The sequence below is a fragment of the Dipodomys ordii genome, unplaced genomic scaffold (genome assembly GCF_000151885.1).
Source record: "Dipodomys ordii isolate 6190 unplaced genomic scaffold, Dord_2.0 Scaffold24, whole genome shotgun sequence".
NCBI lineage: Eukaryota > Metazoa > Chordata > Mammalia > Rodentia > Heteromyidae > Dipodomys > Dipodomys ordii.
The window spans coordinates 12,751,514-12,765,306 of NW_012267240.1; the positions used below are offsets into that span (position 1 = coordinate 12,751,514).

Sequence of the window (13,793 nt, forward strand, 5' to 3'; positions counted from 1 at the left end):
CACACACACACACACACACACACCCCGCCGCTAAAGTTGTAAAGTTCGATTTTTGACATAACGATTTGTACATCTCATTGTTGCAATGGGTCTACCTGTATCTATATTTAAACGATTTGTTTTTGCCCCTTCCCCTTTCTACCAAAAGTTTTTAGTTAATTCATTAACTACTGTTAAATCAAATTCATAAAAATCATGGACTTGTGTTGAGAACTAGCACTTGTCCCAACAGATCAAACCACCATAGAATTTAATCACAGTCACTGAGCTTTGCTTGCAGGAGGCCCTATAGAGAATTAATCAATTAAACTATAACAAAATTGACTGGATGATGGACTAAGTTGAGATCAATATTTTATGCTCAATTTCAGATTTTCTATAAATGCTGGTAAATCACATTGGTAACTGGAGTTCTCAGAATCTTATTCAGTTCTAGAAGTGTTCTGATTACTGAATTCTTTTGTTGTTTGGTTTTTGTTTTGTTTTGACTTGACCTGGTTTTTCTCTGCACAATAAACTTTTCTAGTTATCGTGGCTAAAAAATTTTCTTTTAACTACTAACTCAAATATTATTCTTCAAAATAGACAAACTAAAAACGAGGTATTAAAATTAGTTAATTAATCTTTATTTTAATGACTTTTGCTAATAAATAATTCACCATATATATATATACATACACACTTTTTTTTGGCCAGTCCTGGGGCTTGAACTCTGGGCCTGGGAGTTGTCCCTGAGCTTCTTTTGCTCAAGGCTAGCAAGCTACCACTTAAACCACAGCACCACTTCCAGCCTTTTTGAGTAGTTTATTGGAGAGAAGAGGGTGGTAAGGGGAAACAAAGGAGGAGGCAACAATGCGATAAGAAATGTATTCATTACCTTGCTCATGTAATTGTAACCCCTCTGAATGGTAGTTTCACAATTAAAAAAAAAAGAAGTAAAATCTTTAAAAATGCATAATACAACTTAAAAGTAGCTATAACATGAAGTTATTTATGTATTTGCATATATTTTATATAATACAAATATATACAATTAAATATAAGATACAAAAAAAAAGGCTCATGGACTTTGCTGCCCAGGCTGGCTTCAAACTGCGATCATCAGATCTCTGCTGCCTGAGTTGCTGGGATTATAGGGGCGAGCCATCAGTGACCGGCCACATCTAATATCCTTAAAAAAAAAAAAAGCAGTGCTCATTTCAGCAGCATATATATTAAAATTGCAATGATACAGAGAAGATTAGCATGACCCCTGAGCAAAGATGACACACAAATTTGTGAAGTGTTCCATATTTTTTACTTACCATAGCTAAGATATGGAACCAACCCAGATGCCCCTCAGTAGATGAATGGATCAAGAAAATGTGGTACGTATATATGCAATGGAATTCTATGCCTCCATCATAAAGAGTGATATCACCACATTTGTTAGGAAATGGAAAGACTTGGGAAATTCTATATTAAGTGAAGTAAGCCAGGACCAAAGAAATAGAGGTCCCATGGTTTCCCTTATTTGCAATAACTAGTATACGTCTAGGACAAGCAGAAGAGGTCAAAAGCTACGTACATATGACCATATAAGATGATGCTAAGTGAAATGAACTCCAAGATAGGGATGGTTTTATATTTCTTGCTGTTCTTTTTAATGTACTTATACTGTACTATGTGATTTTTTTTTGTTTCTTTGGTAAGTTCTTCCCCCATGGCATAACCCCTGTTTTCACTGTATTTGATCTCAGTGCCCTACAACTTTTATATGTATTTTTCTAATTTGGGGAGGGGAAGGGAAAAAAACAAAATGCTGAAATAAGGATTCAGGTTGACCCATTGTAACAATGAAATGTACAAGACACTATGATGAAAATGAACTTTAAAACTTCGGGGGGTGGGGGCGGAGGAGGGAGGAGTTGGGGAGGGAAAGGATGGTAGGGGAAAAACAAAGGAGGAGGTGACAATGCTCCATAGGAAATGTGCTCATTAACTTACTCATGTAACTGTAACCCTTCAATACAGTATCTTTACAGTAAAAAATACATACCTAAAAATATTAACCAAACTGATATATCTTCCATTAGCCAATACAATTAGGATGCTTAATTGCTAGGAAGCAAATTTGTGTAATCATTCTACAAGATTTATAATTTTTTTACAAACACCATAAACATATCAACATTACAAATGCATCTTACTAAACATTATGGGTGGTCATGGAGGGAGATATAGATGCATTTGTACTTGAAAAGCTAAGAGTTGGTGTTTTCATTAGGTTAAACATTGCTTTCCATTTTCCATCATTTGATGATTTTGTTGTTGATATTTCATATTTAAAAAAAGTAAACTTTGGGCTGGGAAGGTGGCTCAGTGGTAGAGTGCTTGCCTTGCATGCATGAGGCACTGGGTTCGATTCCTCAGCACCACATAAGCAGAAAAAGCTGGAAGTGGCACTGTGGCTCAAGGGGTAGAGCACTAGCCTTAAACTGAAGAACTAAGGGACAGTGCCCAGGCCCAGGGTTCAGGCACCATGACTGGCAAAAATAAAAATAAAAAAATAAAAATAAAAATAAAAAAGTAAACTTTAAAAAAGAAGTCATTTTAATGCTCATCTGCCTCAATAATGGAAGCAAGATGACTATATATATATATATATATATATATATACACATATACATACATACATACATACATACGCAGAGAGAGAGAGAGAGAGAGAGAAAGGTCCAAAAGATATATTAGAGAATATCATTTCTAAGTAGTAACTACTAAAAATATGAATATTTATATTTTGTTTAGAACTGCAGCTCTAAGAGGTAGATTGCAAGATTAATGTAAGTGGTACTTAAGAGAACAGGTCTGTGCCAGATAGGATTACTAAATGAAAAGTACCTTTGTGCCTAGTTTATGGCTTAATCTGAATATCATATAACTTTCAGAAATAATTTATAACCCTAATGTCAGAGATATGTGGATGACTGCATTAAAGTCATACCGTCTTAAATAAATGTATTTTAATATGCAAAACACAAGCATTGCATCTAGGCAGAAAGCTTCATAACATAAAGAAAATGCACTGTCTTCCCTCAATACTATTTCTCTACCTCCCAGATAAACCCAAAACGAATGGAGGAGGAAATAGAGCTTGCCTCTCTGCTTTGTTCAACTCAGTGTATTTTCATGCTGAGCTTTATGTATAATGCACTGTTATGTTCAATGTAATTTTAGTACCTCAAAATCCATAGAGAAGTTATAATTCCATTTAGTTAATCTCTTTTTTAAAGACAGGAATTTTAAAACCCCACTTTTATGATGGGTTGCCTTGGTGATTTGAAAAATTACATGAATAATGTTTATAATGAAGGTTAAAATGTCCAACTGGAGAATAAAACTAAATCCAGCAGGTGTCCATTAAAATAAGATTATCTTAGAACTTTAAATGTAGATTTCAGTAAGAGATGGATTTAGCTAACAAGCAAGCCACTATATAATAGAAAATCAAGGAAAGCATTTGAAAAGCTGTTATATTGTCCTCTAATTATGCTGTGAATTCTCTGGAGAGTGGCTCTTAATTCTAGTCCTGCACTGATGGGAATCTAGGGTAAGTGGTCTTAGATTAACATCATATTCGGAAGATGAGACTAACTACAAAGTATATCACTGATGTAAGTGAGAAACCTGAACTAAAAAAGAGATTTCTTTCTATTTTAATACCCAAGTCCTCCACTTACACATAAAATTCATTTGGCATCTTTCTTGATTAAAAACATAAAAGTTACTTTTTAGCGTCCTGACTATAGCAAAAGTTAAAATTTCCCCTAGTCAAGAGTCTCTTCTGCTTTCATTTAGATACAAAGACTCCATGGTTTTATTCCTTAATATTATGGCATTACTTTGGGGGTTCTTTTTTAGGCATCACTCATCATAGTTTTTTCCACACCATCTTTTGCAGTCATCAAATAAGGGTGCCTATCTCAGAAACAAAAGTTACATTTACTTCTTTCCCTACAGTAATAACTTTGATCTTCTTAAATTACCTTTAAATATTTGTATGAAGGGGTTTCAATTCAGTATGTCAATTTAGGAGTATAATAAATCTTGATAGCTAACACTCTATAATTTTGATCTTTCTGGTTGTATTATCATTTTCTTCTTGGCAATTTCCCATTGAAGGATGAGATGTCCCACAGGAGATGGAAGACCCATTCTCTTCCCATTGTGATTAATAAATCATAGTGTGCTGGCAATGGAATTCATGTTACAAAAAGAACAAGAAAGTCTTTGCTAGTGCCTCAGGAGGCAACCACTTATTCTCCATTTGGATAGAACTCAGTATCTACCTAAAAAAGTCCATTCCATATCAGATCATTCCCATTACTAGGATTAAAAATATATGTTAAAATTGTCATCACAGTGATCCAAACATATGATTCAACTTGGTGAATCTAATAAAAATCAAGCAAATTCCGCTTCTGTTCCATGGATAATTTTTCAGGATTTCCCTTTGGATTATCTAGAGTCTTGAATTGTGCCTCAACTCTTTATGAAAACAGTTCACTCTCTGTTTCAAATTCTGGTTGTAACTTGTCTCCACCACCTTTCACTTCTATTTATGCTCTTCAGCATTACAGCAGCTGGAAAGCACCAGCCTGCTTGTCCCAGAGTTTCCTGGAAGCAAGGGTCTGGCTTAAGTGACACAGCAAGTCAATGTCAGGACTTGACCAGTTTGTGTGTGTGTGTGTGTGTGTGTGTGTGTGTGTGTGTGTGTGTGTGTGTGTGTGTGTGTGTGTGTGTGTGTGTGTGATTGAGATCACAGTTTACTGCCTCCCTTTCAATTCTGATTTTCTGAGATTCATGGAAGCTTTCTTGACACTTGTTCTCCCTCTTCTAAAGGCTTTAAACACCCAAATTCCCTGTGCTGGAAAATTTTTCCTGACTAGAACTCCTAAAACTGCTGTTTCCTTCACCAAATCATGACTAAGACAATCTTTTTTGCTTATATTGTTGGCTAGATTATGAATCACTGAACTACAAAGAACATGCGGTGTAACCAATTTTTTTTTATCAGCTACTTAATACTACCTATTCCTGCAAAAACCTAAGTTCACTCAAAGTCCGAAAGCTGTTTGCAGGTCATTTGTTTCTAAAGATCTTGCATTTTGGGGGTTTTTGATGCATATCTCTAAAACTACATGTAAAATGTTAACAAGTTTCTTCTAAAATCTGGGAACATCAATATTGCCAACTTGATGTAAATTATAATTAGTTTATTGACTCACATTTATAAAAATAGCATTGCTTTGTCATCTTGAAATCTAGAGAGATATCCAAATTCTTCAGTTTGCAAAGATTTTGTTTCTATTTGTGGGAGGAAGGAAAAACTACTGAATAAAGTCCAACTAATTTCTTACATCTAGATTTCTTTCTTTCTCAGTCTTTTCTATACACAGGTAACTAAACAATCATTCAAAGCATTTCTATTTATCTTGTAGATACTGATATCCTACTCCAGGTTATACATATTAGTACAGTATTTAAAGCTCTGTGTAATTTGTCCTGGTATATTCTTCCAGTATTACAATCCCAATGGAATAATTATTTCTATAAGACATAGTCCCTTAATAATTTGCATGCATTGTTTTACAACTTACAAAAACTTAATTTGCATATAATAACAACACTTACAATAACTATATAAAATATGTACTCCCATATCATTTTTTTTGGATCAAGGAATGGAAGTACAAAGAATTTGGATCACCCCTTAAATCTACACAGCTAATGGATGCTCTTTCTAGGAATTAAAAGTAGCATTATTTGATTCGGGAACATTTAGAACAGGATAAACAATTGCTATCAAAGATACCAGATTCTAAACCTTAAAACTTGTAACTTATTTTATGTGGAAAAGCCATGTGCAGAGATGATTAAATGAAAAAGGGAAAGACAAGGAAGTGATCCTAAGTTATCTGAGAGGACTCTATCCTGTGAATACCTTGATTGTTGCTCCCTTATACTGTCTTCACAGATTTTATTCTCAAAATAGCATAAAATTCATTTGTATGGATAGATTTCACAATATATTTGTGATTATTTTTGTGACAAGTGATCAAATAAAAAGTAATCTAGAGGAATGGCTCAGCTGGTAGAGCACCACAATATCAAGCACAAGGTAAGCCCTAAATTCAAACCCTAGTACTGAAAAATGGATATCTAATTGATCTATTAAATATCCAAAGAAGGCTCTGAAAGAGCAATCATTCTGATATGAAATGTCTATAGGACTATACCTTTAAAAATGCTTTTGTTACATTATTTTGAGTTTACAGAAGCTTTCGTCCTACACCAGATATAGAATAATATACAAAGTTGGGTCACAGATGCACTTTGTATTATTTATGTGGCCTTTAGGTAACAAATATGTCAAGTCTGTACAAATATAAAGCATAGAAACACAGATGGAAGCCTAACAGTGGGAACCATTCTTTGCTCTCACTTGAAAACCAATGATCCATGGTCATAAAATTAAACGAAAAATCTGAATACCCCATACTTTCAAAATAAGCAAAACAGTTAAGAAATTGTACTTGCATAACAATCTTGAGTATGATATTAAATATTTAAATAGTTTCTCTAGCATTTATAATCAAGTCCTAAAATCCAAAGATTTTTTTTAAAGAAAAACACATCTGTTATCTCTAGTTAATCAAGGAGATAGGTATGTTTGCTGATTTCAATCCAATAGGAAGAAAAAGTCACTCTGATTAGAATTCTAGAAGTAAAAAAGGACGTTTGCCAAACATTTTGAAAGGGATAAAAAGGTAGACATAATACAATGAATGAGACAAGCATGATCTTACTTGTGCCTCAAAACCTACGTGTGCTTTTCAGGATGATTCAGGGCAAAGTGTTTTCTCAACTATTTCTCAATTACAATGGACACATTTTATTTCACTTTCCACTGCAATTACCATAGAACAACCTTTTATTTATTGTGAAACATTTGGTTTTTAAAAGAATTAATCACTACATTGTTATAAATTCAACTCTGACAATGATTGGGATTAGCAGGTGGAAATCTCTTTCAGCAATGTCTTCCTCACTTACTGAGTTGAAAGACAAGAGAAATAAAGTTTTAGAACAATTAAGGAGTAAACACAACACACAGACTCATAACTACATTTCAAGGGATTTTTTTATCAAAGTGTTTCAGAAAATGCACTTAAATATGTATAGATTATATATGTGTATATATATATTCATATTCTACTAGACATTCTACATGAATGGTGAAATGTGGTAAACTTAATTTTTCCTAAGAAAATGCTTTGATACTCCTAGGAAGTATAATGGGTATTTAGTCAAATAAATGGACTTAGGGGACTTACTATGATATAAAAACATTTATAACACATATGATTATATTAATATTGGTGAGCTGAGAGATTTTTCAAATCAATTAACCTGACTGTGTACCTCCAAGTACAAGATTTTGAGATCATGTGAAATTATGAACATTAAGTAATCATTATGCAACCACCAAACCTATACCATTCAAAGAATATTTAAAATTGAATAAAACTTAAAAATTCAGATGCTAAATGATCCAAATATTTTGATTCAATATTAAATAATTAGTATATTTTTATACTTCCTTACAGCTGGGAAGAACTACTATATTTTTGCCAACTTCCCTGGACATTCTGGAGCACAAATGGGTACAAATTCATTTCCCTCCTCCTCTGTTTCTTCTTCTATTCCTCCATCTTCTTTTTTAAAAAGCAGATTATGGTTTTTTACAAAGGTAAGATGACCTTTTTAAAAAAGCTGTTTTTAAAACCAGGTCATTTTCAAAACTAGTAAGAAAAGAACTTTTCCTTTTTTTATTTTATTTATTTTTTGTGAACACACTGTACAGAGGGGTTACAATTACATGGGCAGGTTAATGCGTACATTTCTTATCAAGCATTGCAGCCTCCTCCTTTGTTTACCCTTCACATCCCTTCCCAGCCCCCCCCCCCCAATCCTCCCCGCTTCCCCCCTCCCCCCGCACCAACATTGTAAAGCTCATTTTCGACATGACAACTTGTACTTCTCATTGTTGCAACAGGTCCACCTGTTTCCTTAAACGACTTGTTTTTCCCCATCTCCTCTACAAGTTATACTGACATCAAATATAGTGAAAGCAGGGGTTATACTGTGGGGGAGGGACATACAAAGCTACAAAGAGATAATCTTATAAATGCATTAGAAACAAATGCATGAAAGGAAAAAACATTAAAATACATATCTAAGGATTCATTTTCCTAACATCACATTATCTGACCTTTTTCGCTTGACTCATTCATATACTAGATATTGCAAATAAGGGAAACCATGGCACCTATGTTTCTTTGGGCCTGGCTTACTTCACTTAATATAATTTTTTCCAAGTTTTTCCATTTCCTAACAAACAACAAATCCTCAAAGAAACAACTGCCCAATAAATAAGTGGGCTAAAGACTTAAAGAGAAACTTCTCTGAAGAAGAAAGAAGGATGGCCAATAGACACATGAAGAAATGTTCAACATCCTTAGCCTTAAAAGAAATGCAAATCAAAACAACATTGAGATACCACCTCACTCCAGGTAGAATAGCTAAAATCAAGAACTCTAAAAACAACAGATGCTGGAGGGGATGTGGACAGAAGGGAACCTTACTTCATTGTTGGTGGGAATGTAAACTTGTTCAACCACTTTGGAAAGCAGTATGGAGGTTCCTCAAAAGACTTCACATAGAGCTCCCCTATGACCCAGCAATCCCACTTTTGGGCATTTACCCAAATGTTTACAAACAAGACCACACTAAAGCTACCAACACAACTATGTTTATTGCAGCATTATTTACAATAGCTAAGATATGGAACCAGCCCAGATGCTCCTCAGTAGATGAATGGATCAAGAAAATGTGGTATATATACACAATGGAATTCTATGCCTCCATCAGAAAGAAAAGAACTTTTCTATTAAATCTTTTCTTTCATTGCATAATGTAATGAACACAGAAATTTTTTTCCAGCCAGAATCTCAAGAAGACTTGCAGATTTCAACTAGTGATATTTCATTAAATGAATTCTATCTTTACTTCATTGACTTATATTTAAGGACAGTATTAATCAATTAAAATTTTAGAAAAATATCATGTCACTTATTAACTAAATTTTAGAAGAACACCATGTCATTTGCCTTCAGCTGGTCCCTGGTTAGCCAGAATCGAAAAATCCAATCATGAGCTTTGTGCTGTATATGCCTGGCCCATAAAGGTAAGATGACTGACCAGGCACTGGGGGCTCACCCCTGTAATCACAGCTACTCAGAAGGCTGAGATCTGAGAATCGCGGTTCAAAACTAGCCTGGGCAAGAAAGCCCATGAGACTCTTACTTCCAGTTAATTATCATAAAAAACCAAACAACTAGAAATGGCTTGAGTGGTAGAACATTAGACTTGAGCAAAAAAGCTTAAGGACAGTGCCAAGGTCCTGAGTCGGAGCACTAGGTACATGCACTTACAAAAAGCTGAAAAAGAAAAGCTAACTTTTTTAATTCACTAAGAGACCGGGAGAAAGAGAGAGAGAAAAAAAAACAGAGACAGAGACAGAGACAGAGACAAAGATTTGAGTGAACTAGCTGTATATAATGGTTTTGTCTCCTCCAGTCAAACGAAAAATAAAGATGCAATCCTAATTTTATGTCATAGAGTACCCTCCAGACATACAAAGTCTAATCCTGAAGTGTGAATATAAAAATGTAGTATTTCATGTGGGACTTCACTTGATTTGGCTTGTGTCAATTCATTTTCATGATGAGAACTCTAAACACTTTTAAGACTTTGTCTAGGATTCAACTATGAGGTGGTAATTTCCTTACATACTACTTTCATGTCATGACTATTCTAGACTTCTTGTTGCTTTGTTAAGTGTATGAAGTGAGAAAATATGTTGAAATATATTGATGAGATTTCTTTCTCTTATACTTGCTTATGAATGAACTTTCCCCTATCCTTACCCAGAAGTTGAGAGAATAAAAAGCAAAGAGAAAGGAATAAGTACTATGTTAATTCATTTTTATTTTCAAAACAGATCTGGAAAACTCAGAACAACAGAGAAAGCATTTTCTAATCAGCAAATCTTTGCTTTAGATATTAAAAATAAACCAATAATTTGGAAAACTGAAGTAGGAGAGGTACTAAATGCCACAGAATCAGATCGTATACATTAATTAGATGGTGTTGATGTGGGAACTAGAATGTCACACACACACATACTGATGCATTTCTGGCTATGCTTGCACAATTTACATGTGACATTCTAAGTCTGCCTTTTCTTTATGTTTATATGAATAATGAATGAGATGTGGTTTATTTGCCTAAGCCACAGAAACTTCCTGAGATTATCCTTAGCATTATTGTGCATTAATAGCAGAAAGAGCTGTACACAGAAAGTTTAAAACATGACTTGACAACTGACAATCTATGATCGAAACACACTACTATTTCCATCTCCTACTCTATATGCCTTGGGCTGCTAAATTGCTAATGTTTAAATAATGGCAAAACCAAAAACATTTGAATAGAAGAAAAACAATGAAAAAAAGGGGCCAAAAATACAGAAGAAAAATTTTCAGCTGAAAGAAAATGACTGCTTTCTAAAGATGCTGTGTCTCTTGTTGAACATGGGCTATTTTGAACAAGGAAATTGGGAATGAATTGCACAAATACCATTAGCTTCCTTTGAAGCTGCTGCATAGAAGCTGGAAGTCATAGGACCTTCACTATAAAGAGGGGTATGGAAGTCATGAAGATTGTGAAGAGGTCCTCTGTAACATAAACGGGATTCCTTTCATTACCTGCAATAATAGATCTAGGAATACATTTTTCTACTTGGTAATAAATCATGTATTAAATTTCATCTGCAAGCTAATTTGCATTTTGTTATAAGGACATAACAATATTTTATTAATCTGTTCCCAACTGGTAGATTTCCCAGTTCATTTAATCTTATTCTAATATTATAAAGTTTGAAACCAGTTCTTCCCCCACGGTATAACCCCTGTTGTCACTGTATTTGATTTCAGAGCCCTGCATCTTGTATATACATTTTTCTAATTTGAGGAAGGAAAGGAAAATAACGAATGCTGAAATAAAGATATATGTTGACGTATTGTAACAATGAGTGAGTTGTACAAGACCTTATGTTGAAAACAAACTTTACAACTTGAGGAAGGGTAGCAAGAGAGGAGTTGGGGAGGTGAGGAGGGAAGGGATGGTGGGGGAGAAACAAAGGAAGGGGTAACAGTGCTCGATAAGAAATGTACTCATTACCTTACTCATGTAACTATAACCCCTCTGTACAATAGGTTTACAATATATATATATGTATATGTATATATATATATATATATATAGAAAGAAAGAAGTAGGAGAACTTATAGGACTTCAGCACTCTAATAATGTGGACAACAAATCAGAAATAAGACATGACTTATTGAACCCTAGAAAAGAAGGATAGCCAAAACCAAAATGGAATAACTAAATCCTAAATTAAAATAATTCATAGGATGGAATCACGAGGCTACATTGAACAGAGAACTTTTATAGAAAAAATAAGGAAAGCACAAGGTAAAAACAGAGCCAGAGAAAAATGAGTATGTGAGAGATGGAAGGAAGAAAATCAGCTACTGATAATGGCAAAGGTGATTGTAATTGTTTTGTATGTTATATTGTCTAAATCTTTCAAGATTGTACATTCAGTTCAGAAAATACTAATATATTCTTTCTCTTGGATTTTCATTTAAGGATTTATTAACTTGTCATAGTGCTTTTTATGGCCTAGAAGCCTAAGGTCAAACATTCGTTTTAAATAAATCTATATTAAATTATGCACAGTATGGAGTTTCACATGTCATATGTATGTATACATGGTGTACTTCAATCTTGCACATGCCCTCTTATGAGTCATTCATACTCTCATGTTCCTTCCCCTTGTCTCTTCTCTTATGCTTCTCTAGGAGACAGTCAGACCAGAGTCTTTCCACAATGAGCTATCACTCATTAATCCCTTGTGATTTTCCATTTTTCTTTATAGCATTTGTTGCAATCACTTACATTTACAAATGTAAATGTTTTACAAATTTATAAATGCTTTACATTTATAAATGCTTTACATTTATTGACTGATTCAGGTCCCCTTATGAGAGCAAGGATTACTCATTCACTTTTCTCCACTTTTCTCAGGTAGTAGGTATCACAGTATTTTCTTTTTGGAAACTTTATAATATTTGAACAAAATTAAATGAACTGGGAAGTCTATCAGTTGGGAACCTATTAGTAAAATACTGTTATATCCTACAACAAAATGCAAATGAGTTTGCAAATGAAATTTAATACATGATTTATTGCCAAGTGGGAAAATGTAGTCCTAGATCTATGAAAAAATCTGAACAACCACTTGTGTCATATGATTATGATAAGCATGAAAGCATAAGAATGAGAAGGTGAAAGGGGAATGGAGGAAATAAGTTATAGAAGAGAAGAAAAGACATGGAGAAAAAGGAACAGAAAGAAAGTGATTTAAGCAGAAGTAGAGAGAATAGGTAATTTTTAAAAGCAGAATATTGACAGTGATGTTAAAGGAGTTGGTGACATTACAAATTATTTTTGTTTATTTGCTCAAACATTTTTTGTTTTCTGTGCCCTTCATGAAGCAAACCTTGATTGGTTGATTTAGTCTATGAAAGAACACATTCAGCCTGCTCATTCTTTAACTTAAAATTTATGTCTATTACAGCACTGATCCTGGAAAGGGGTGAGGTAAGAAGTTGGAACTGCTTCATAACCATTTTCTAAGGGATATGTTGAAAATATGTGATCACTTACTTTGTATGATCTACTGATGGACGGTGGTTTTCTTCTCCAAGATGAATACTTTTTCCAGTACCAAGTCCCCACCTGAATGTATTTGAGTCTTGAAATATATTTGCAGAGACTGGCTGATACCATTTACAAAGGTTACCTTTTTCAAATGTGCAAATGTCTGTAACTTGAAGAGAATAAGACAAAGAAAAGTTGAGCTAATCATAATGAATTGTCAAAACTAAATGAAAATTTTTATCTCCAAAGCATTTTTTACTCTTGATATTTTTTAAATTGTAACTTTTTTAAGTATTAAAGAGTATTTTAGATCTACATAGTTTCCCCTCAAAATCTAGGATTTTTATTTGATTCAAATCTCTACAGTAAGCGAATAAGGTGAATAAAGGCACACATTAACAATGCACTCACATAGGGAGGTGAAATGTTAATTAGCTACTAAAATAGCAACATGAGACCTGTCACCAGCAACTTCTTGCTCAACACTTCTGGTGCCTGCATGACCTTTGAGCTCTGCCAAGTCTGTCGCCCTTTGTCCATAGTAATGTTACACAGCTTGACTTTGATTTAGTCTTCGCAAGGGTCAGTGTCAAACTCCAAATTACTTAATTTCAAAGCAATGCAATATACAGTAATCAATATGTTGTCTGTTTTCTTGAAATATTTTAAGATTCTTGTAATGATTACTTTCTAGTATCAAAGAACTCATAAAGCATAAATAAGTCCAGTGGTTTTGGTGTGAAAATACTTTCAAGTTCTATCTCTTTTTCACAATCTCCCTCCTTCTCTTTCTCCCTCTCCCCCAAACTCTCTGAATGTATATAATTATTTATCTATTTTGACCATTCCATTATCTGAGTAAAAATACAAGATTCAGGACAATGTGCATGTGTGTG

At 33.9% G+C, this 13,793-nt stretch overlaps 1 protein-coding gene across 1 annotated transcript in view; it reads right to left on the bottom strand.

The window, feature by feature from the left end:
* Positions 1-13,793, bottom strand: part of Malrd1 (MAM and LDL receptor class A domain containing 1) — a 504,118-nt gene that overhangs the window by 323,200 nt on the left and 167,125 nt on the right. The window contains exon 21 of the mRNA XM_013014599.1: positions 12,904-13,066. Coding sequence (XP_012870053.1) covers positions 12,904-13,066 — 163 coding nt within the window. The remainder of the gene's footprint in view (positions 1-12,903; positions 13,067-13,793) is intronic.